This window comes from Littorina saxatilis, linkage group LG3 (assembly GCF_037325665.1).
Source record: "Littorina saxatilis isolate snail1 linkage group LG3, US_GU_Lsax_2.0, whole genome shotgun sequence".
NCBI classification, from domain to species: Eukaryota; Metazoa; Mollusca; class Gastropoda; order Littorinimorpha; family Littorinidae; genus Littorina; species Littorina saxatilis.
In genome coordinates, this window is record NC_090247.1 from 26,836,531 (window position 1) to 26,862,611 (window position 26,081).

Sequence of the window (26,081 nt, forward strand, 5' to 3'; positions counted from 1 at the left end):
GGCACATCCGTATCATTTCTCTGGGTCCCCTCTCACGTAGGGGTCCGGGGAAATGAACTGGCGGATGTCGCTGCCAAAGAAGCGGCAGAATCTAGCCCAGCTAACACTAACATCGGCTACTCAGTAACCGAGTTCTACAGTAAAATCCGTAAACTCATTCGAAGTCAGTACGTAACATCTCTGTCCTATCAACCCATTGATATGAACGATCTACACCCCGATCTCCCAACAAACCTCCTCACTATCTTCAGACGCCTCCGTGCCGGCGGCTGCCGCTTCCATATCTTTAACAAGTCCTGCCATTGTGGAGAACCCTATTCATTTCAACACATTTTCGCTCCATGCGCTACAAATAGAATTACCTTTAAAACCTTATATGACCATATGCAGCTCCATGGTCTGAGTCCCCAGGATTATCTGCGCAGTAGCAGTTCTCTAGGCTGGTCACACAGCTTGCTGCTGTGTCGACTGGTCAGGGACTCGGACATGGGGCTGTGGGTATAACTAAGCCCAGATTATCACATCAGCGTGTTTCAGTTTGAGGTCGAGTGGCTCCCGCCATCCCTCCTGATTCCAGCGACTACCTTCTAGACAACATATCCTCACCCAAGGCCCACTAGTCGCCAAACTGTACATATTGTTTTTATTACCACGGCCTTCGTGGCTTACATCTTAATCCTTTTATTTGTAAAAAGTTTTGAGATTTATTGTTCGTGTTCCTCTTACTTGCTCATCTATTTGGTTTTATTGGTGATCCTGAAAGGTTCCACTTTTTAACTCGATTTGAAATTTAAAAAAATAATATTACAAGCCCGTTATTCAAGATATAGAATACAGACTTATAATTCTTACCAAGAAACATCTTAACTACTTTTCATTTTAACAAATTCCACAGAGCATTATCAACTCAACCCCACCCCCTGCCCTCCTCTCCTTATTTTTTGTTTCTTTCTTTCCTCTTTTTGAAAGCGGACAAACACTCAAGTCCTTAATGGCTCAAAACCGTAGGACTTTTAATATTAATTTTAACGTGTCTGTATGTTCAGGCCTTCCTTCGAGAAGCCATAACAGTTACTCTCAATCCCGTTTGAGTGGACTTCGCCTTCAAAGGTGATTGTAGTGTTTCGGCACTTGATTACATTTGGCGTCGTCGACAGCGATGGGACTCGACATGAAATGTTCAGGCCACTGAATCATTTTCGTGCTATTTCCATTCCACCTGGGAGGGACCTAAGCTTGGCGGGTCCATTGTTCCGAACTTTGGGGACAAAGTTCATTCAAAGGGGGTCGAGTGTGACAGGGAGACTACCGTCGCCCTTCACAGCAGACTCTGCAGAGTTGTTCGCCTTAGAAGTTGTGGGCTTTCCTTGCATGTACCCGTAAGTTGTCCTCACTGTAAAAGTGCAAAGGTCGAATCTATATATCGAAAAATCCACTGTTATCTATCTTTTTTTTTTTATATATATATATACATAGATATATACGGCTTCTGTGTGTGTGTGTGTGTGTGTGTGTGTGTGTGTGTGTGTGTGTGTGTGTGTGTGTGTGTGTGTGTGTGTGTGTGTGTATGTGTGGAGGCAACACCTGTGGATTGTAGAGTTCTGTTTGTGATGGGGTCTGGCGGCTTTTGTCTGTCTGTATGATCTGGCATTTGAGAAGCCATAACAGATAATATAGGGCTTAGAAATAAGCTCTAAAAATTCTCAATCCCGTTTGAGAGGACTTCGCCTTCAAAGGTGATTGTGGTGAACCGCCACGCTGTCTGTCTCTGTCTCGCGATTCACCCCGGCGAAGCCGGGTATTCCTCTAGTATATAATATACCCCTTACCCTTACCCAGTGCTATGTGCCTCAAAACCCGCCGTCCAGAGCCAGTCGTCTTTGCGTTTACCTGTTTGGAAAAACCGCGCAGAAAATCGCGCAAAAAAACATGCAGACATCTCCATGCCGCAAAGGCCATGATGGCGTAGACAGTGAGCGTGCCTATATTTCTGACGTCACTGAGGCTTGTGACGAGGGGGATGCTGCCGCCTTGCCAGTCGTAGCTCAAAACACAGGGACACAGGAACAACCACAACACGTTGAAGGCTACTAGGTAGTTGAAGGTTAGAGCTCTGAAAATAAACAAAATAACTGGTTTTGTTAGAACTCAAAATAAAGATGACTCGGCGTATTATACTTGTTTTCGTTAAAATATCGGATCATATCGCTACGATGAAAACACGATAGCTGTTCTTCTTCTTCTTTGTTCATGGGTTCATATTTTATGTGCATGACCGTTTTTACCACGACAATAAGACAGCCATACGCCGCTTTCGGGGGATGCATGCTGGGTATTTTCTTATGTTCCTATAACCCACCGAACTCTGACATGGATTACAGGATCTTTTCCGTACGCACTTGGTCTTGTGCTCACGTGTACACACGAAGGAGGATAAGGCACTAGCAGATCTGAGCATAAGTTGACCTGGGAGATTGGAGAAATCTCCACCCTTAACCATCCAGGCGAGGACGGGATTCAAACCCGCGACCTTCAGCATGGGAGGCCGACGTTCTTATCCGCTAGGCCAGTGCGCTCGTCACGATAGCTGTTAATAATAGCAAACAGGAATGTCCTAACCTGGTGAGAAAAGAGGTGGAGAAGGAGGCCGGGTTGTCTTCATCTCTGAATGCAGGCATCTGACCGCACATCATCCACAGTCGGAACCACATCAGCAACACGCCCTACAAGCATAAACGTAACAATGGTTCGTTGAGAGTGAATGTTGGCGTGTGAGGGTGTGTGTGTGTGTGTGGTGCGAGTGTGTGTGTGTGTAGGGGGTGCCTGTGTACGTGCGTACGTGCGTGCGTGCGTGCGTGCGTGCGTGTGTGTGTGTGTGTGTGTGTGTGTGTGTGTGTGTGTGTGTGTGTGTGTGAGAAAGAGAGAGAGCGCGTGAGGGAGAGAACGAACGAACGAACGAACGAACAAACGAACGAACAAACGAACGAACGAACGAACAGACGAACTTTATTTTACAAGGATAAAGGTTTAAGGCACATTGCCTTGTCTAACAAACTGTCCTTAAAACAAATACTACACATACAATACTCATAAAAGAAGCATACAAATGGAAAGAAGTAGTAGAAGAAAAAAAATGGAGTAAAAATGATGCGGAGAAAGTTAGAAAGGCCACAATAAAGAAGAGAAGAAGAAATGAACCACACACACACATAAAAAGAAAGATTTAGAGAGAGAGGTCCGGCGAGACAGCTCTGCGACGTAACAGCATGGAACCGTGTGCAGTTTCTGCTTGCAACCCATTCTCGGCATTTGAATGCACACCCCCACAAGGCATTCCTTTCTGAACCCTCCTACTCTTTTTGATCAACCCTTTTCTCTCTCTGTCATTATTTTCTTATCGGATCTAAGTTTCTCTGCCACCAACGCCCAAATAGACATGAAAGCAATACAACTTGACGAGAAAGTGATTGCAGCGTAGAATCCGTTCCCAAATTTGACAAAACAAACTTTAACGGAGAACGTGGGTGATGAATACAAATCGCGAGCAAAACGACAAACAAACACCAGCAAAAAAGTATCACGCATTTCTAAAGCTTTTTATCAGGCTTAAAGAATTAAGCAAACGCAGACGGTAAGGCATTTGAACAGTTTCTTTTGGCTGCACACAAAAAGCTGTACGCTGCATGTATTTGAATAACGGCTTTCAACGACTTTGCGTCATGCATTGATGGCAAAATGTGACAGCTAGAATTGATGACGTGGACACGGGTCCCTCATTCTGCCTCTTCTATCACACTTCACCCATCTCCTCCCCTAGCCCCCACACACCTCATTCAGTTACCTACCCTTCTGCATTCTAAGCCAGCATGCATGTGCACTGATGAGAAGACACCTTGACAGGTTCATCTAAGTACATACGTGCACCGTTTTGGATGTTTTTCATTATGTTGTAGGTGGGGAGCCCTGATTTCATGCTCTCGTTTCACTCTGAACACATGTCTACGTGTGTCCAAAGACTGGATGTGTACCTGTCAACTACTTCACTCTTTTTTGTGAGGACTCCCAAACAAATTCAGGCATCTTCTTTGCATCTCAAGTATTCTGAAGCATGCACCACATGCTCCTACCGGTACAAAATCTGTTAACACGCGAACAATACCCGTGTTTGAACGTTCCATGATTATATTTCAAGCACTAAACTTATCCTGTGGAATAATACCACTACTCAGGGGCTGTTCAAATGTCAGAACCGGTTTCGCTTTGCTGAATATGCACCGCATACACATGCAGTCAATCAACAATAAAAGTGTCTGCTTAACGGACACATAGTTCACCATCTCAGGTGTGATCTATTGCATGACACAAGACCATCTCTCCATCTGGACACATAGTTCACCATCTCAGGTGTGATCTATTGCATGACACAAGACCATCTCTCCATCTGGACACATAGTTCACCATCTCAGGTGTGATCTATTGCATGACACAAGACCATCTCTCCATCTGGACACATAGTTCACCATCTCAGGTGTGATCTATTGCATGACACAAGACCATCTCTCCATCTGGACACATAGTTCACCATCTCAGGTGTGATCTATTGCATGACACAAGACCATCTCTCCATCTGGACACATACCAAAACTCACCAGCCTAGCTGCTCTCTGTGCAGAGTGAAAATGTTTTGATGAATTAACTTATTAACGGACATTTTTGGCAAATTTGTGAAAGACATTCATAAGGCAACAAACACAAAAAAGTCTGTTTACGGTATCCCGACCGACCCTATTTTTACGCGCCACCCTAGACTTTTTTTTTGGCATTTGGGGGAGAGAAAAAAAGTCTTTGTTTTTTGGCAAATTAACTTAAAAATATGGTTTTTTGGAAGAAAAAAAAATAAAACAAAATCCCGACCTACCGACCCTATTTTTTGTGCCTATGTTACCGTAAACAGACTATTATTTTTTGGGCCTAAAAAGTCTCACTCTGCATGGGAAGCAGTCAGGATGTTGAGTATTGGTAAGTATTCAAGGGGAGCGATGTTCTAATCCCATGTACAATAGATGGTGAGCTGAACTGTTTTTACAGGAAGGATTGTACCTTTGATTTTTAAATCTACTGCTAAAAAGACAAACTTAAGTACTGCTTAGGCCGCCCACTTCAATGCAGTAAAAGAAGGAGTGCATGCTTATATATCAAAAGTGCCTACTTGACCAATAGGCTAGGCCTATATCAAGTCTACTGCTAGAAAGAATGACTCAAGTGGGACTCAAGCCCCCATGTTTGCTTTCAGTTCAGTGAAGTATGCACTGCTTAATTATATGCAATTATATGCATGTTTAAGTGTTTTGGCAATGCATGCATGTGTACAAAACACTAGTCCAATTGTGAGCTCAGGAAGAACAAATTGAACGGCCGACATTCCTCTGTTAACACTTTGTAAAATGTATACTGCGCTTTTTTCAAAGCAGCGAAATCTGATATACTCGTAGAAGTACCCACCACTGTCGAATGATGTGAGTGCTAAGCATTAACGTGATTCTTACGCATGATTTAACTGACGGTTTACTGCACATAGGCGGGGGGTACACATTCGTTCAAACTGACACACCAAGCACCCTTTTACTCCCCGCCCCTATCTTCGAAAAGGAAAAACTATTGGGTATAAATTCGCGAGTCAATACAAAAATCTGTTCTTTTTGATTTTCTCTCATTTATTTCGGACTCCCCCAAACCATTACATTGTTAACTTTAAACCAGACTGAGATCAAGGAGGTGTTATATCCAGTAGAGTATCAGTCCATGTCCTTGAAGTAAATAGTTTAGTGGCTAGAAGCGCTGACCAACAAGTGTTCAGATATTTTTCTAATTGTCGTTTCTAGATAGTAAAATATGTGCTGAAAACGGTCAGCTATCGCACCATCAAGAAATCGGTTCCCTAGTACCCCTTTAAGGCTCTGGAACCACCCCGGGTGGCAATATCGGGTCGCAACAGAGAGTGTTCCCCATAGCCGGAAAGAGCCTCAACCGTGAAAGATAGAAAGAAAGGTATTGAACTAAAAAGACGCACAACACCAATGTGAACCATTTGTGTTATCATACTTATATTAAAATATTGATGACCATGGAATAAATGGGTTATTTTTAGATTTCTGACAAAAAATCGCGAAAAACATGACAAATTGTTTTTTTATAGCCTAAACTATGAAAGATTTAAAGACAAGTATTGAACACAAAAGATAGCAATGGATAATGGCAACAACATTTGCTCTCATTGTGGTACAAAATTGTTGATTGTTGTTTAATACTTTTTCGTTTTTGTGGATTTCACAAAGCATACCAATTAAACGGCAGTCCAGGTAACTCGTCCGAATTTTTGCGGCTAAGAGCCTCAACATTTGAAGATAGAAAGACTATCATTGAACAAAAACTGTGGTAAACACTAATGTTAATAACTTTTGATCTCACACTGATATTGAAATATTGATGACCATGCAATTAATGGGCTATTTTCAGATTTGTGGGTACAAAATCGCCCAAAACATGACAAATTGTCCTTTTTCTAGCCTAAACTATGAAAGATTTAAAGACAAGTATTGAATATAAAAGATTGAACGGGATAATAGGAACAACATGTGCACTCATTGTTGTACAAAATTGTTGATTGTTCTTGAATATTTTCCGTTTTTGTGGATTTCACAAAGCGTACCGATTAATCGGCAACCCGTGTCAATCATCCGAATTATTTCATGCTGCGCCAAAACGATTGAAAATGGATGGAATATTAGTGTTTGAAGACAAAAGGCGCACATTGTCATGTTAAGCATATCTTGTTACACCGTATACACATCAAAATCGTGATAGCTCTTGGTTTGAATGTTACAATGTTTGATTTTGTGCAAGTTACACACATTGATACTGACAAAATGTAATGATATTCCAGGACAATATATCCAGCGCGCTCTTTGGGTCCCCAAAACACTGTACATGGTGAGTCCCATTGTGGTGCCAAAGTAGAAAATAATTATATTCACTTTAGCGATAGTCCGCAGTAGACGACATCAAATGACACAGACTGTAATGATAACTCAAAACTCGTCATCGCTTTCAGCAAACGCGTCAAAGTCAACCTCCTCATCTTCTTCCTCGTCATCCTCTTCTTCACAACCACCATCTGCCAGAAGATCGATCAGCGACACAGGTAGGATGGGCTTGAGGCACCACACGGGTTCCAGGACACCGTCTGCATTTTTCGTCCATCCCTGCCCCTGGTCGTAGGGTTTGGGCCTCTCCAGAATGCCTTCGTGATCAGCACGCTTGTACAGGGCAACGCGGTGGTTTACTCGCTGAATGTGCGGCATCAGAGCAGATTGGCAGGGAGGCATGCGGGCTAGATCGACCTTACACTTGGACGTGAGTTTCTCGTTGTCTCCCACCATCTTGCGGAGTAGCTTTCCACGAACGACATCAACTGATTTCTCACGACTGTAATTGTACATCAGGCACGTAAACTCTTCCAACTGCTTCACCACCCGAAGTTTGACATCCCAGTCGTCACCAAGCTGCCTGAATGCCGTGTGAAACTTGGGATTTTTCTCCAGTTTCTTAAGGGCCCCATCTTCACCTTTCCTTTGAATGCACTGATGCAGTCCTCTCCGCTGTACACATAGAACCCAAGAAGAGTGGCACAGTAGTCATGCCCCAGGGACTCTGCAAGCTCAGAGAGGTTGATCAGTTGCCGATGTTTTCCTGATCCCGTATCCAGGTATACAGTCAACTTGATGGCTTCAGCGTGGTAGAGAAGAATGACAAAGATGTCCGTGTCCGGGGTTCTGACCACAGCGTTCTTGTATCCCAGCGCTGCGGCATGATGGAGGTACAGCACCACCCATCATGACTTTGTCCAAGTCCAATGGTTCGTCTAGTTGCTGTGACTTGACGAGAAGTAGAAACGCGATGTCGCTTTGCACCTGGTACTGGAGGGCCTTTCCTTGTGGGGATGTGAGCGTGACCTTCTTGCTGCAAGCCTCCATTGTCTTAAGTTTCTGCCTCTTTATAGTGTCAAAGAAGCTTCCTGGCTCTCCACTTTGAAGGCGGGTGATGAAGTCAGTTTTGGCGACCATGCCTTTAGCTTCTGCCTGAAGCAAGTCCTGTTCGACGTCCATGCGGACAGGGGCACCAGACGCCAAGGAGTAGAGCCTGTCTTTGTCTGAGATGGAAAACGGGTTCGTGAAGTTCTTGACAGCAGTGATGACTCTCTGAACAGCCTCCTCGCTTTTCTTGATTTCGGTCTTCTCCAGTTCGCGATGTCTCCCCACCTTTGTCTGGATCGTCGAGGAGGTTCACCATCTCCAAGGTCTTTTCATAGACTGGGATGTCAAACTTCGGGTGGTGAAGCAGTTGGAAGAGTTTACGTGCCTGATGTACAATTACAGTCGTGAGAAATCAGTTGATGTCGTTCGTGGAAAGCTACTCCGCAAGATGGTGGGAGACAACGAGAAACTCACGTCCAAGTGTAAGGTCGATCTAGCCCGCATGCCTCCCTGCCAATCTGCTCTGATGCCGCACATTCAGCGAGTAAACCACCGCGTTGCCCTGTACAAGCGTGCTGATCACGAAGGCATTCTGGAGAGGCCCAAACCCTACGACCAGGGGCAGGGATGGACGAAAAATGCAGACGGTGTCCTGGAACCCGTGTGGTGCCTCAAGCCCATCCTACCTGTGTCGCTGATCGATCTTCTGGCAGATGGTGGTTGTGAAGAAGAGGATGACGAGGAAGAAGATGAGGAGGTTGACTTTGACGCGTTTGCTGAAAGCGATGACGAGTTTTGAGTTATCATTACAGTCTGTGTCATTTGATGTCGTCTACTGCGGACTATCGCTAAAGTGAATATAATTATTTTCTACTTTGGCACCACAATGGGACTCACCATGTACAGTGTTTTGGGGACCCAAAGAGCGCGCTGGATATATTGTCCTGGAATATCATTACATTTTGTCAGTATCAATGTGTGTAACTTGCACAAAATCAAACATTGTAACATTCAAACCAAGAGCTATCACGATTTTGATGTGTATACGGTGTAACAAGATATGCTTAACATGACAATGTGCGCCCTTTGTCTTCAAACACTAATATTCCATCCATTTTCAATAGTTTTGGCGCAGCATGAAATAATTCGGATGATTGACACGGGTTGCCGATTAATCGGTACGCTTTGTGAAATCCACAAAAACGGAAAATATTCAAGAACAATCAACAATTTTGTACAACAATGAGTGCAAATGTTGTTGCTATTATCTCGTGTAATCTTTTATATTCAATACTTGTCTTTAAATCTTTCATAGTTTAGGCTAGAAAAAAGACAATTTGTCATGATTTGGGCGATTTTGTACCCACAAATCTGAAAATAGCCCATTAATTGCATGGTCATCAATATTTCAATATCAGTGTGAGATCAAAAGTTATTAACATTAGTGTTTACCATAGTTTTTGTTCAATGATAGTCTTTCTATCTTCAAATGTTGAGGCTCTTAGCCGCAAAAATTCGGATGAGTTACCTGGACTGCCGTTTAATTGGTATGCTTTGTGAAATCCACAAAAACGAAAAAGTATTAAACAACAATCAACAATTTTGTACCACAATGAGAGCAAATGTTGTTGCCATTATCCATTGCTATCTTTTGTGTTCAAAACTTGTCTTTAAATCTTTCATAGTTTAGGCTATAAAAAAAACAATTTGCCATGTTTTTCGCGATTTTTTGTCAGAAATCTAAAAATAACCCATTTATTCCATGGTCATCAATATTTTAATATAAGTATGATAACACAAATGGTTCACATTGGTGTTGTGCGTCTTTTTTGTTCAATACCTTTCTTTCTATCTTTCACGGTTGAGGCTCTTTCCGGCTATGGGGAACACTCTCTGTTGCGACCCGATATTGCCACCCGGGGTGGTTCCAGAGCCTTAAAGGGGTACTAGGGAACCGATTTCTTGATGGTGCGATAGCTGACCGTTTTCAGCACATATTTTACTATCTAGAAACGACAATTAGAAAAATATCTGAACACTTGTTGGTCAGCGCTTCTAGCAACCGTACTAAAACCAACAGAACGTCCCATCAAACAGTACCAACTGAAGAAAAATAATTGTCACTTCAAAAATAAGGACCGTCGCTTTTAAGCTGTTAAGAAACACGTGGCCACAATTATACTCCCCTCTCTCATATCTTTATCATACAAATAACACCCTCTCTTCACGTCTGAAAAGAAAATTCAGAAGTCCGAACAGACAGGTTCGTTTCTTTTCCACCAACACCATACAAACCCGGCCGAGAGAGGTATAGATCATTGTACATTGTGACGGCCATTTCATGGCCATACCATACTGTCGACAGATATTATGAATTAGGCTCAGCTGAAGGGTTCTTGTGTCGCACCTGAAATGGTTAAAAAGGCCGCGTCAGGAGATCCTTGGGGGAATTATAAATGAAGGTAAGAAGGCGTGGCAGAATCTGCATTTTCGTATACATCGAAACACACTTTCACTGAGAAAACAGGACTGGGTAGCTTTCTGAAATACAGCGGTATTCGACTGGTACGGCACAGCACAGTTTAAGAATTTTTAGAGCAATGACCTCCAGTATACATACATATCAGTATGTGGGTGTGGGTGTTGCCGTGCGGAAAACCCGGTTTAAGTCGCACAACACAAGATCAAGTTTTCCCCGAAAACCGTTGGCGTGTGGAAATTCACTGACATTTAGGTGTGTTTTTTTTTTAAACTTTTTGGGCCCTGCAGGGTATTATCTACGTACGTAGGCTATAAAAAATTTTCCCCAAAATTAAAACAACTGAATTGTTTACTTTTCTTTGCAGTTCTGTATCCCTGTACAAAGCGCCTCTAAATTCCGTACCTTTTCAGTTTAATTTCAGCAAACCCGGGCACTTGCAATTGGCTCCTGAGTGTACACACTGAGAAGCACAACATTTCAAAACGAAGTCAGATAAAATGAAGCTCTTCTGTGACTTTCTTATCAGGATGGGGGGGGGGGGGGGATGATACAACGAATAATGTAACAAAAACGAATAATGTAACAATTGTTACATTATTCGTTTTTGTTACATTATTCGTTGTATCAGGGGGTGCTTGTTGCTCAGCATGTTTTGCTGAATTCATGACTTTAAAAATATCATTTTGTAAACAAAACAATGAATGAATAAATCAATTAATTAATTAAATCGAATGTAACGATTTTGTGTACACTGTCACATGTCTTTCTAATATCGGAACTTAGTGAAAGGTTGTTAACGTGTGGCATAATTGAGGCATTTTTTTCTTAATATGTATATATATATATATATATATATGTTACTTTACAGGACAATGACCTTTAATCCTGAAAACTTGATGGCCGTATCTCCGCAGAATCAAAAACGGCCATTCCGTAAAATGAAAATCTGGCCGTTGTTTTGTTGTGTGTAGGGATCGCTTTCGGTACCGTGTGGCATACCTGAGTTTGTTTTTTCTTCAGGGCAATGGCCTTCAGCCTTTCCACCTTGACAGGGCAAATCTTTGCAGTACCACATCGGCTACTTTGTAACAGGAAAATCTGGTCCTCTGTTTGTTTGTTCCATGAAGCATTGCAGGACAACCACCTTTGGTAGATTCAGGGATTTTGTTTGTTTTGTTTGTTTGTTTGCTTAACGCCCAGCCGACCACGAAGAGCCATATCAGGGCGGTGCTGTTTTGACATATAACGTGCGCCACACACAAGACAGAACTCGAAGCACAGGCTTCATGTCCTACCCAGTCACATTATTCTGACACCGGACCAACCAGTCCTAGCACTAACCCCATTATGCCAGACGCCAGGCGGAGCAGCCACTAGATTGCCAATTTTAAAGTCTTAGGTATGACCCGGCCGGGGTTCGAACCCACGACCTCCCGATCACGGGGCGGACGCCTTACCACAAGGCCAACCGTGCCGGTCTTCAGGGATTAACCAAGAAGCAAATGAAACTGCTTGAGTTAGAGTGGTCTTCGTTAACATATATCTGTAAATCTGAAAGGCCTTACATCGTCAGACAGTTAGTAAAGTGACAAAATAATAACAAGGCTGGCAGCTGTATCGCGCGCCTCTTTCTCGCTCTAACCCTCGCCTCGCATCCCCCCCCCCCCCCCCCCCCCCCCGGCAAAGCCACCCCTATCCCCAAACACACCCTCACAAAACATAAATACATCCGTCTCCTCGATAAACAAAAATACGATAGACTCAAATCTCCACAGCATCAAAGCCACTATCACTATTTCCACCACATTATATGTTAAAATACCCTGTGGTCTTTGCTTGTGCCCCGTGTTACGCTTCAAAAGCTGTATTCCTCTTATCCCTCTCCGGTTTTGGAATACTTTCTCCCCTCCATGAAGATTTTAATTCTTAAGTATCACCACATGAAAGTGAATTGGTCCGGGAACACGCTAGTGAGTTACAACAAATATTTGTTCTCCATGTCAGTCAAGTACTCGACAAATATTTTAGCACACGCCTACGTAATCTAAACCAACATTATATATTTGAACTAACATTAAATACATAGGCCTACCCGCTTTGACTTCCGCTGTGATATGAGACTGTCAAAACTTCAACAGCAGGTAATGGAGAGAGCCGCCTGAAGTTGGCCGTTCCGGTCCATGGGACTAAAGCATGTCGAGTCCTCAACTGGGCGAAGTCGACTTCGCGAAGCTGGCCCCACGAAGCTTTAGCACTAAGTTTTCGGTAAAAAGACTTCGGGCTCAAGGACAGCCTTGACCGCAAAATTGGCGTTTGCCCGTCACCAGTTCATAAAGACCTTCTTTTCGCATGTATGTGTCAATCAGAGGAAGTTTACTTTACAATCTCGACATTGTGTTGGTTGACTGAATACTGTATTGTTTCTTAACCCCCCCCCCCCCTCTCAACCCTTCTTTATCTCTCTCCCTATCCCCACCTACCCTCCCCTCTCTCTCTCTCTCTCTATCTCTCTCTCTCTCTCTCTCTCTCTCTCTCTCTCTATCTCTCTCTCTCTATCTCTCTCTATACTTGTCTCGTCATGAAGCGAACTTTTCAACCTCAGTTATAAACGACTACATGAATGTTAGTGCCAAGGGTTGAACATCAATACTTCAGAGGGGCCGAATTGGGGTATTTAGTGTGGAGTTACGAGATAAGAAAAGCCGAATGCGAAAGTTTGTGTCAGCCGGCAACTTAGCTCACACAGGCACACAAAAACGGCTGTTCCGTTTTACTCCCCTGTTTGTACTACATCTTTCGACTTTGGGCATTTTTGGTGTTTAGGGACAGAAAATAATTGGTTTAGTCCTGTTTCATCAGGAAGTTAGCAGAAAAGGGTATGCTATCGACATTTTGTAAAGCTGAAAAACATTCCAGAGAAGAATTTCAAGTTGTCAGTGTGTACTGTTGTCGATTGAAACATCGTGTGGTACAGATGGGTAAACCGGAACCATGCGTCTTTGTTATTGTCAATATGCTTTTGGATATTGGCAAAAATGGCCGACTTCCGTAGCATTATGCTTTGATGATCGGAAGAGACCATCCAATCACAGCCCCCGAATTCCCCCACGTGTCCATCAGAATAGCTATATTAACAGCTATTGTGTTTTCAGCGTAGCAATAGGGTCCGATATTTAGACGAGACAAGTATAATGCCGACGAGTCGAAGACGAGTTGCATTATACTTGTTCGAGTCTAAATATTGGACCCTATTGCTACGCTGATAATACAATAGCGATTATATAGCTGTTCTGACCTTGATTTGTTGTTCCAAACTTACAAAATGACAGTTTTTGCGTCGATGCGTTGATCTCAGGTTTCGATAGCAGACGCCGTTTCTTATGCGCATTAGTTTTGCGCAGGCGCCACACTGACTTTGGAAAAAAAATCGATTTGACAACACAGCTGTTAAACAGCTTTTTATTAGTTCATTCGTATACAACAAAAAGAAGTTTGAGTTTTTTTAATTTTGAACAAGACTACTTATGAAGAAGACCAAAACACAACATCAACGGAAAACTAGAAACAACTGAAGAACTAGGATGCAACAAGGGGAGGAGAAGAGAACAGCTAATCCGTACAACGCGAACAGACGGCAGCGAAGTTTTCAGTTTGGTGAATGGCATTTATACTTGTCTCGTCATGAAGCGAATTCTGTCGCGATATAACCTTGAACGGTTGAAAACGACGTTAAACACCAAATAAAGAAAGAATGAAGCGAATTGTTCAACCTCAGTTATAAACGACTACATGAATGTTAGTGCCATGGGTTGAACATCAATACTTCAGAGGGGAAGTGGGGTATTTATTGTGGAGTTACGAGATAAGAAAAGCCGAATGCGAAAGTTTGTGTCAGTCGGCAACTTAGCTCACACAGGCACACAAAAACGGCTGTTCCGTTTTACTCCCCTGTTTGTACTACATCTTTCGACTTTGGGCATTTTGTGGTGTTTAGGGACAGAAAATAATTGGTTTAGTCCTGTTTCATCAGGAAGTTAGCAGAAAAGGGTATGCTATCGACATTTGTAAAGCTGAAAAACATTCCCGAGAAGAATTTCAAGTTGTCAGTGTGTGCTGTTGTCGATTGAAACATCGTGTGGTACAAATGGGTAAACCGGAACCATGCGTCTTTGTTATTGTCAATATGCTTTTGGATATTGGCAAAAATGGCCGACTTCCGTAGCATTATGCTTTGATGATCGGAAGAGACCATCCAATCACAGCCCCCGAATTCCCCCACGTGTCCATCAGAATAGCTATATATGTACATCATAACAAAAAGAAAACTACGAACAAATACGATATACAATAAGACAGACACAAAACACAGAACATTCGCAAGCATAAACAGGCACAGAGAAGACACCAAGGGATTGTGAGGTAGACAGGCATGAACTGAAAGAAAGGTAGAGACAGAGAGAGAAAAGAGAGGTGATATAAATTTAGTATAACGGAATTCGTGGCAGACACAAGAATAGAAGATGGGAGAGCAAACTGACAAGTTAAGCTTAAAAAAAAAAAATACTGACCACACAAACAATGGCAGACAGGCGTCTCGCCAGGGCGTAGAGGTCAGGGTCCCGTCTTCGGGTGCAAACCCACCTGTCAAAATAAACCACACAATAGACATTCAAATACACTCGCTTGTTACCCGCGGGGGAGGATACCACTAGCTGTGTAAAATGATTACAATAGCTGAGTCCATTGCCTAAAAGAGGATATTTCAGTCCTTAAGTTTGGAGTTGTTAAAGATTCAACAGTACAAAGATGAAAACATGCATTGTAGATTTAGCTCGAACATGCCCACATTAAAATTGTACCCATTCATAAAAAACATTTTAGATTAAAAATAACCTTGCTGGAACAGATCATTGTATTTTGTAAAAGTATACTTTGGCAAAAATGAAAAAGGCAGTATCTACATGTAGAATGGCCGCAGCGATGTTTTGCAAATCCACCCGTCAAAATAACCGACACAATAGACTCAGTTACAAACGAATTGTACCCGCGGGTTGGAATACCACGGGCGATGTTTAAAAAAATTTTTTTAAGTACAATGGCGCTTTTCATGGCCTTTAGTGGTTTATTGAGCTTTAGTGGATTCATGGGATCAGTTTTTGTAAGTATACGTCATCCAACGTCAAACTTTCTTCAAACATAAAAAAAACCAATCAGTGATTGCAGGGAAACTGTTTGAACAACATGCACATAAATGACGTGAAAAACATTGTCAGTCGCTATAAAAAAAATAATTAAAAAAAGTGTTTTTGGAGAGAGAAAAAAAAACACAACATAAACATTTATCGTAATTTCAGTATTAAGAAGGTAAAATAACGCTCGTCGCAAGGAAACTGCCTGCAATTCATGCGCAACAATATGAGCTATACATTTAGTTTTTTCTACTGGACTTTTTGACATTTTTTGTTTAATCATATTAACAAAAACTGGAAGAACATCTAAGGGTCACCCAAACAACACAAACCTTTTCGTGGCTTGGCCAGAGAAGATGAAGACATCCAGAACAGCGCAGATGCCAAGACCCATAATTCCGTGCTCCTTACACAGCATGGCTGCTCCAGAGAAGACCATGGCAAGCCAGAAATACACAGCCTGGCTGTATCTTGGTGATGACGTGACTGGTTGGACACCATTGTGGTGGACCCCTAAAGATCTGCATACATATAATACAGAGAAATTATGGCATACGTTTTTTGAAAGGGTTCATATTTTGACATAAAAGAAGGTAGAGTATTTCAGTTACTGTATAAGGGATATCGTTTCCTCAAAAGAAAGTATAACGTAAATGAATGGAATGTAAGGGTAACAAATCCTACACATATCGGTATATATCCACTTAAGACACGCATCTCTTTTCTTGGCTGAAACTTTTTCTAACAAATTAAATTAAATGACAAGAAACCCGACACATTAGAATAATACATTCCGTTGAATATTAAGGAATTAATTGTTTGCAGAATTACAGGTAGTTTGGGGTATCAAAATATCCTCTCATACATAAGAGGTTTAAAGCTGAACTTGAAGGATAGTTGTTGTTTTCTGGGTTGTACCAAAAGCAACCAGTAAGGTTTAGACTAGCTCGTAATTTGATTATTTGATTGAGACCATGTTCCTGTTGGGAGCATTTTTTCCAGCGAGGACTCAAAAAATGTTCCAGTTAGGAAAATAGACGTTCCCAACAGAAACATGGTCTCAATCTAGACCCCCAGACATCATTTCTATAACATTTTAAGGTAGTCCAGCCATTCTGTGACGTGAGTGCCAGATATCTATATATATATACGACTAGTGTCTGTGTGTCTGTGTGTCTGTGTGTCTGTGTGTCTGTGCGCGATGCGCGGCCAAGGTTCTCGATGGATCTGTTTTAAATTTGGTGATCATATTCAGGTACACCCTGGACACAACCTGGTCGATGAGATATTTCAACACGTGCTCTCAGCGCGCAGCGCTGTGCGCGCTGAACCGATTTTGTTTGTTTTTTGTCTGGATCCACTACCAGTAACTCTTCCTTATCTTCTCCAGTGTTTTCAGCCGCGATTATCTCCCTTCCTCCGTGTGGCGTCAATCCATATTCCCGTTACTACGTTACTATTTTTAGAAGGTCACTGCACGTTACTATTTTTAGAAGGTCTCCAGTGTTTTGCGCGTTTATCTCCTTTCCTTCGTGCGCCGGCGAAGCCGGCGTACACCCGGCAAAGCCGGGTCCCAGGCGCAGCCTGGTATTCGGCTCTACTTCTTCCCGGCGAAGCCGGTACCCGGCGAAGCGGGTAATCATCTAGTTGTGAGATAGTCTGGCTAACCGACCTAACTTTGCGCGCAATCCAGAGCAAGTAAAAAATAGCGACTATCCACAACCGGAACACGTCGCTCTCAACGGATATGGTGCAGAACAGTTCCCCACCCGTGTAGGTGGGGAGATTGATTGGTTTGGGTTCTTTTGTACTTCTACTCTACAATGTGCTTGACCAAAGTAGTCTGAGGGATTCACTATCTTTATTAAAAATGGTGCAAAAAGGATCTGTCTCGGGATTGAAAACAAGATAAGAAAACTATTCTTCCTCTGACATCACACCCTCAAACAAATCTAACGCCTACCCGTTCAAGTTTGCCCCTATTTTTACTCATGCACTCGAATCACGATTAGAAACGGGTGCAATAAAACACCTAGCGGACATGGGCTTAAACCTGTGGAGAGAAACAGCAGGTAGAAGTATTGACATTAATGCCCAAGTTTTTGTTCCGGAAGATTTATAACGCCATCAGTATCATACGGTGTGTTTGGGTAGGGGGAACATACCCCTAAAACGTACGGGTGCATGGTTTTTGACGCTGCGGGAGACACAGTTGTTCGCTTGGTTCGAAGGTTACGACCCGGATATAAATCAAGAAGATAGTGGCATGATGGGAAAAAGAAAAAAAGGGAGGACAGAAGAGAGAGACGGGGGGGGGGGCGCAGTGGGGAGTAGGGGGCAGAGAGAGAGAGAGAGAGAGAGAGAGAGAGAGAGAGAGAGAGAGAGAGAGAGAGAGAGAGAGAGAGAGAGAGAGAGAGAGAGAGAGAGAGAGAGAGAGAGAGACGGAGAGACGGAGAGACGGAGAGAGGTAGAGGTCGTTAGTTGTAATTCTTAAATAGGTAAAGTAACTTTTTTTCTAATCTCAAAGATTTGCATATGAATAGAAGCTTTTTTCACTTCGCGGCAATTTGTAACCTAATTTTTGTAGTGCTCTTTCATTTGTATCTCGGTTGCGTTGGTGTTTTAAACAGTCAATCAGCGGGTATATTGAAAGAAAACGCCTAAGACAAACTTAATCGGCGATAAATCTTTCAACATTGTTTTTCTTCTTGTTCTGTAGTACGATCGAAAACCGTAGATAAGGACAGAAGAGATAGCACGAATTCGTCTTTTTGCCGATATTGGGTTTGGTACACGCACTAAGACACAGTTATTCCCGCATGTATAAAGTCTAGGCAATATACTCTTTCAAAAATAATCATCAAACCCCAGAAGTGTTGCAATGGTGTGTATATCATCATTGAGCCTGTGTGATATATGTGCACATTTTCTCCCATGTGTTTGCAATAATTCATAAGGCACGCGCTTTCTTTATTACGGTGTACATACGTAATGCACAAGTAGTTCAATACAGGATTGAAAAAGTTCATTTGGTGAGAAATAAGAAAGGGCACATAGTGCTTGGAACCGAGGTGTCTCTATTGCTCCTTTGAATTCAAATCAACCAGAAGACTTTCAGTCACTGCGATAATAACACGCATCACAAGTTCCATAAAACTCCCCATAAACCTTACGCGACCTAACTTGCGTCCGGAGTATCGTATCATCATAATATGACAAATGCATTCGAACCGTCTACGCTGATTTCGTGTGATACTTTCTATAGAGTCTTTTGTGATATGTAAAGATTCCTATGCCAATTTTCAAACGGAAATGTCTCTTTTCTTCAGAAAGAAAGCTTCGCGAACGATAAATATTCATACAAGTACTGCACAGAAAAAGATGACTATTGTTCAAGAGGGGCTAACAGAAAACTCGTATCAAAACCTCCGCGTGTATACCGGCTATAATATATATCTGATGATATACAGACACGCCTTGTAAAACTAGATTTCAAGAAGCAATTGAAAGTAAGTATTGTTCAAAAGTGTCAAATAGCACACTCTTGTCAAAACTTCTTCATGTTCCAGTTTTAATATAACTGAAACTATACTGATACGTCTAGTAAAAAGTAAATGTCAAGGAGCAATTGAAGTGGAATATTCTTAAATCGTGACGAATAACAACCTGCTGTCAAGACCTCTGCATGTAAATGGACTAGAGTATAACTGATCATATGTACAGAGGTATACTTTGCAAAGCTAAATGTCAAGAAGCAATTGCATTGGAAAGTTGTTCAAAAGTCTCAAATAGCTGTCTCCTGTCAAAACCTCCGCAGCCAAACCAGCCTAGAAGAACTGATGATACGGATACGTCTGATAGCACAAAATGTCAAGAAGCAAGTGAACATAGACATAGTCATTGACATAGAAGACTTTATTATCTCAACAGAGAAATTTGTTTGTGGTTTGTATATGACAACAAACATAAAACATGGCATAGAACAGTGGAGTATTGTTCAACAGTGTCACATACCAAACTCTTCTCAAAACCTCTGCATGCATGCGTTATTCAGTGTAACCCATGCAGATACGCCTTGTAAAAACTAAATATCAAGAAGCGCAGATCGAAAACGTGCCCTTGTCTCAAAGCCATTAATAATTACCTAGTATTATAAACGTGCTCTACTGAAGTGAAGTCAGTATTGTTGAAAAGTGTCATATAGCAAACTCCTAGAAAACCTACGCATTCATATTGGCTCGAATACAACTGATGCCGTGTAAAAACTAATGTCAACCAGAAATTGACACTGCGTCTCGAAACTTTCACAAAGTTCCGGATGTGTCGTGCCGTGATAAATCTAAAGCGCCATCGGCGAAAAGATCAGTTGATACCGTGCACCTATTATCATACCCAGTCATAATAACGTTTTCAAAGAGCGTAGTTCACTAGCTGGAAGCAATTAGCCTCTACATATACGTATCATATATCTACGTAGAATGTAATTAACCTAGGTACCATATATCTATGAAGAGGGTAAAGTTACTTTGCTTTGTTTTTTGGTTTTATTATTTTTGCAGTATCCCTGGCTAATTGCTCTAGCGGCCTCTTTTCATGAGTAAGGCTTTGATGATTTTTGATAACGCTTTTAATGTTGCTGCTTTTTATGAACGAGATTGACTGATAAAAAGGAGATAGAGTCTCTCTGTATCTGTCTGTATATCTTTCTGTCCCTCTGCGCACCTGTGTCTCTCTGTCTGTGTCTCTGTTTGTGTCCGAGACTCTCTCTCTCTGTTTGTCTCTCTCTTTGTGTGTGTGCGTCTGTGTGTGTGTGTGTGTGTGTGTGTGTGTGTCTCTCTCTCTCTCTCTCTCTCTCTCTCTCTCTCTCTCTCTCTCTCTCTCTCTCTCTCTCTCTCAGTGTACGAGAAGGAGCAAGTCACCTGGCGTAGCAGAGGAGAGACAGAAGAACGCCCAGGCATGACAACAGCTCGGCTCGCCCAACGATTCCTGTCACCTGCAACACAAAGACAAAACAAATTTTGATTATCAACGCGAATGCTTAAACATAACTTTTGTCTAGATCATATCAAATTGAGGCAAAGCGCTGATGACAAGATCTAGATAGAAAGAAAGGGGCGCGCGTATGTAGCCTTTCTGAATTCAGACAACAACAGAACGTGATAGTTGTACGGTGGAAATGGATTACCATAGTTACGGAACATTTTTGAGCAAATCATTGCAGATTGTGTCTCAGAGGACAGCTATCTCTTTCTGTCTGTCTGTCTGTCTGTCTGTCTGTCTGTCTGTCTGTCTGTCTGTCTGTCTGTCTGTACCTAATGTGCCTTAGTTACTCTTATATATCATGCATTTGTGTATTATGTATTAATTATTATGCATTATGTATACTGTGCTTCTGTCATCCCTCATTAGGACGAGGGCTGGTTGTAAAATAGCAATTAGTCCTGTTTTTAACATTACCCTCGTTGATAAATAATTATCTTATTTTCTTTGATTTGATCTTATTTACCACCCCCCCCCCCTCATCTCTCTCTCTCTCTCTCTCTCTCTCCCTCTCTCTCTCTCTCTCTCTCTCTCTCTCTCTCTCTCTCTCTCTCTCTCTCTTTCTTCGAGAGAAGGGCAGGGGGGGGGGGGCAGAGAGGACTGGAGGGGGGAGCGGGGTTGAGGGGGGGGGGGGGGTGGATCGATGATTAGAGCAAGAACTAGGCGGCTTTGACAGATCAACACTAATGGGACTAATGCAGTTAAGCCGAGAAGAGTTCAAGTGGGTCAAATTTCTTTAGCATTCATCCAAGTCATCTGAACAAATCCCAATTCATCACGCACAAAACCAGACCAAAGAATTGACAACGTGCTTATCTGTGCTTTCAACACGAGCAAACAAATCCCCAATGGTCTTCACTTTTCGCCCAATTGTCATCAAGTCATTCGTCAAACGGTGCGCAAAGTTAATCCGTTGTCCCTGCGAACGGTCATAGCTAGATTAAAATGAGAACGGGAAGGGGAACAGGAACATAAACGTGACTAAAACCTCTGAAGTGGACGTACTATCCAAGACACTGATTGTTGAAGATCGTTGACTTCATATCTCTAGTAATTGTGACACAACCGTCGAACGTTGAAGAAGAAGGTATCGCTGGTAAGAGATTTAAGTCCGTAAGACTATTGTTCGACAATGAAAGCACAGTAAAAGCAGGTCAACGCCGTGCTGGGTGTTAGTATGGTCATTAGCCAAATATAACATGGTGTAAGCAGTGGCATCGTACCACCAATTTCAGACAACATTGCTGGGAGTTTGTCGCCATGTGCACAATTTAAAGTTGCTTCCATTCGTTAAAACATATATGTACTAGATGAATACCCGCTTCGCCGGGTACGGCTTCGCCGGGAAGAAGTAGAGCCGAATATCCGCACCGTACGAAGGAAGGGAGATAAACGCGCAAAACACTGGAGAAGATAAGGAAGAGTAATACCCGGCTTCGCCGGGACAGTGACCTTCTAAAAATAGTAACGGGAATATGGATTGAGCGTTGTGTTCTAAAAATAGTAACGGGAATATGGATTGACGCCACACGAAGGAAGGGAGATAAACGCAAAACACTGGAGAAGATAAGGAAGAGTTACTGGGAATGGATCTTGGAAGATAAACAGAAAAACTAACTAATGCTAACCCTTGTTTTGTAATTATTATGATTGCTGAGTATGTAATCATCCATGCATTGTTCTTGTCATGATTAAAATTGAATAAAGTTCTGTTTAAACCAAACAGAAAAACCAAAATCGGTTCAGCGCTGCGCGCTACGAGCACGTGTTGAAAATTCTCATCGACCAGATTGTGTCCGGGGTCTACCTGAATATGCCCACCAAATTTGAAGCAGATCCATCGAGAACTTTGGCCGTGCATCGCGAACACACACACACACACACACACACACACACACACACACACACACACACACACACACACACACACACACACACACACACACAAGCCGTATATATGTCACAGGGGAACCCGGAATCCAGGGGGATCTGGAATCGCCCTAGGGGAAATTGGAATTCTAGTTTCCCCTAGGGGAAACTGGAATTCCAATATCAACTGGAAAATATCTAGTGGAGATTGGAATTCTAGTTTCACCTAGGGGAAACTGGAATCCTTTCTCTAGGGGAAACTGGAATTCTGATTTGCCCTAGGGGAAATTGGAATTTGTATTATAAATGGTTTTACTGCTGATAAAGAACTATATTTGAATGTTAACGTGAGTGATACTGTGTGTGTATGGTTAACAATTATTTATTTTCATTCCAACAATGACAATTAAAAGATATTCTAGCGAAAATAAAACACAATCAATGACCAGCCATGCATGTGTAATGTTCTATTCGGTATTCTTGCATGCTTTGCTGTCTGTGTGACACTTGGTGCCACATTCAAGTCCTGCTTTTCTGCAGCAACAGCGCTTTGTAGTACACGGCCCTTTACACTTGCACACGCTGGCACCAGATGGCACCCTTGAACCCGTATCACGCCATTTCACGGAGAGACGACACGCTTTGATGAGAGATATTTCCTCAAGCAAGTCTGGGTTAACCTCATTCAGGCTTTCAAAATGTACACTTCTCAAATCGGAAAGTTCTTCGCCTGCGATCCACGGCCCGAGGATTCCGGTGGCGGAGTACAATTTGTACAGGTGCCTTTGTCCACCAACAGGCTTTGACATGAGTACTTTGCACGGTAACAAGCGAGCATCACTATTAGCTCTGTCTACCTTGTGGATGTTCAAGCCCACAGTATCACCTTCGCGGCTTTCAAATATTTTTTTCTTGCTTGCATCCTTTCCTCTCTGTGTGAGTCACCTTCATCAACGTCAAACATTTGACTTCGCCTCCATGTCACAAACTGGCCGATCTCTATGCATTCCTCGAATGGATTGTCTTCCACAGGTATGAATTCGGCATCATGTACTTCAGTAACAGACACTACAGCGTGGCTACTTGTGTTCACCGACTGTCCATGGATCATGTTTCTACTTGGACACTCTGTGCCTGTGGCAATCATTCGGTGATCATGTAACAAAATGTATTCTCTGCCGCGCTTTCCATGGCTATGGTTGCTGACAGATTCCTCCAGGCGCCGAGGTGTATGCTGTGACGAGTCCGATGTATGCGGCACAGATTTCTCCAGGCGCCGAGGTGTATGCTGTGACGAGTCCGATGTATGCGGCACAGATTCCTCCAGGCGCCGAGGTGTATGCTGTGACGAGTCCGATGTATGCGGCACAGATTCCTCCAGGCGCCGAGGTGTATGCTGTGACGAGTCCGATGTATGCGGCACAGATTCCTCCAGGCGCCGAGGTGTATGCTGTGACGAGTCCGATGTATGCGGCACAGATTCCTCCAGGCGCCGAGGTGTATGCTGTGACGAGTCCGAGGTATGCGGCACAGATTCCTCCAGGCGCCGAGGTGTATGCTGTGACGAGTCCGATGTATGCGGCACAGATTCCTCCATTTCAAGTTGCTGAAGAAAATCCTCGGGAAGGTCCTCTTCATACAAAATCCCTTGACGAGACAGTTCCTGCCACAAAGACGAATTTGTCCTTGGAGGTTGTCCAAAAACCAGTTGGTAAGGTGACTTTCCGGTGGTGTCCGAGATTGAGGTATTTATGGCATGTACGACAAATTTCAACCCTTTTGTCCATTCGGAGCCGTGTTCATCCATCCATTTGCCCAACTTGATCTCAAGGTCACCGTTCCCACGTTTCACACAACCTGTGTATGAAGGAACGAAATGATTAGGAACGTTACTTTTATTCTCATTTCTTTCAATCTCCTTATTTCTCCGGGCAATAGTTATGGTATTGATTTAAAGGGGCCCTCCATACTGTTTTTTGGCAAATCACTTTATTAGCCTATCAAAATCCTCACAATGGAAAATGTTTGTGACAAAATTTGTATGTCTAAAGTTATGAGCCAAAAATAGTTCTATAGTCGGGTGAGAACGCCAATTTATTAAAAAAAAGAGTGAAGGTCTCCCCGACTGCATTGCATTCAGAGCGCTCATTGATGCAGTTTATTGTGGAGGAATGCTTCCTCGAGATTAAAACTTGGGTAAAATTTAGAACTTAGGAAGGTTGGGATTCAGGTCAGCTAATAAAAAGACAGGGCAACAATTGCTCTGGACGGGCCCTTTAATAAAGGTGTAGAAGACATCCACAATTCATTGTTAATGCTAATAACTTTAAAAAGCAAAATGTCAAAATTTCAAATATGTGACGTTTTCTGAGATTTTGGTCAAAATTTCAGTTGTTCATCTTACCTTGGGATTGGGGATGGCGGGGTCTGCCATGGATGATCACCATTCCAGGCCACATCGTTGTCAGCTCATTGATCACCCTCGCAGTGAATTCCCGCCCGTTGTCGGTCTGCATAATCTTTGGCGCACCGAATACACTGAACTGATTGATCATAGCATCGGCGACTTCTTGTGCGCATTTGGACTTTAATGCGTACGCCCAGCTGAATTTCGTGAAATGATCACGGGCATGCAGCACCCACTTGAAATCACCATCAGGTCTATTTCTGTAGTCAATGAGATCAACTTGCAGACGCAGAAGAAAGGTGAGATTGATCATCGGCTTCCCAGATGGTGCATTTTGGTGGACTTTTCTTGTTGAGCAAGATGTACACGTTTTCAGGAAAACATCAATTGCGTCATACTTTATTCCAGAGTAATTGGTTTTCACCTCGTGCCATGTTTTGTCGCGCCCAGAATGGCACACTTCCTCATGACACTTCTTGATGGTCTCAAAGGTGTCTTCTTTTGTAACAAGAGGAGTTTTCGCCTTCACGCAGTAAACAAGTGTCCGAGTTCCAATTGTTTGGAGGCAAAAATGTTGGCCAGCCCTGTGTTTGAACTTGGCTCCTTGTGCACATTTCGCTCCTTTGGCCAGCTGAAGAGCTTGAAGAATATGGTTGTATTTGCTCTGTGATGTACAAAACGCCTCCTTCTTATTATCTTCTAAAGTCATGATATGATCTTCCAAGAGTTGGTAAAATTTATCTTTTTGCTCCATGGTAGAACATGTAAAAGTAAGTACAACTGGTTTCACATAACAGTAAAACTACTGTCGCCAACCTAGGCAAACATGAAAGCAAGTAGCAGATTTTCCAGAGTTGTGTGTAAACAGTGTTCACATTGTTAAATATAAGAATGATTAACTCACACCACCGATGTGTGCATGATTCAAACATGAAAGCAAGTAGCAGATTTTCCAGAGTTGTGTGTAAACAGTGTTCACATTGTTAAATATAAGAATGATCAACTCACACCACCGATGTGTGCATGATTATCATTCCTCATGCTTTAAACTAAAGGGAAGT

At 42.6% G+C, this 26,081-nt stretch overlaps 1 protein-coding gene across 1 annotated transcript in view; it reads right to left on the reverse strand.

The window, feature by feature from the left end:
• Window positions 1-26,081, reverse strand: part of LOC138962020 (protein O-mannosyl-transferase TMTC1-like) — an 89,358-nt gene that overhangs the window by 23,753 nt on the left and 39,524 nt on the right. The window contains exons 3-7 of the mRNA XM_070333711.1: window positions 20,624-20,697; window positions 16,037-16,225; window positions 15,084-15,156; window positions 2,620-2,723; window positions 1,891-2,113 (exon numbers count right to left, since the gene is read on the reverse strand). Of these exons, the coding sequence (XP_070189812.1) occupies window positions 1,891-2,113; window positions 2,620-2,723; window positions 15,084-15,156; window positions 16,037-16,225; window positions 20,624-20,697 (663 nt within the window). The remainder of the gene's footprint in view (window positions 1-1,890; window positions 2,114-2,619; window positions 2,724-15,083; window positions 15,157-16,036; window positions 16,226-20,623; window positions 20,698-26,081) is intronic.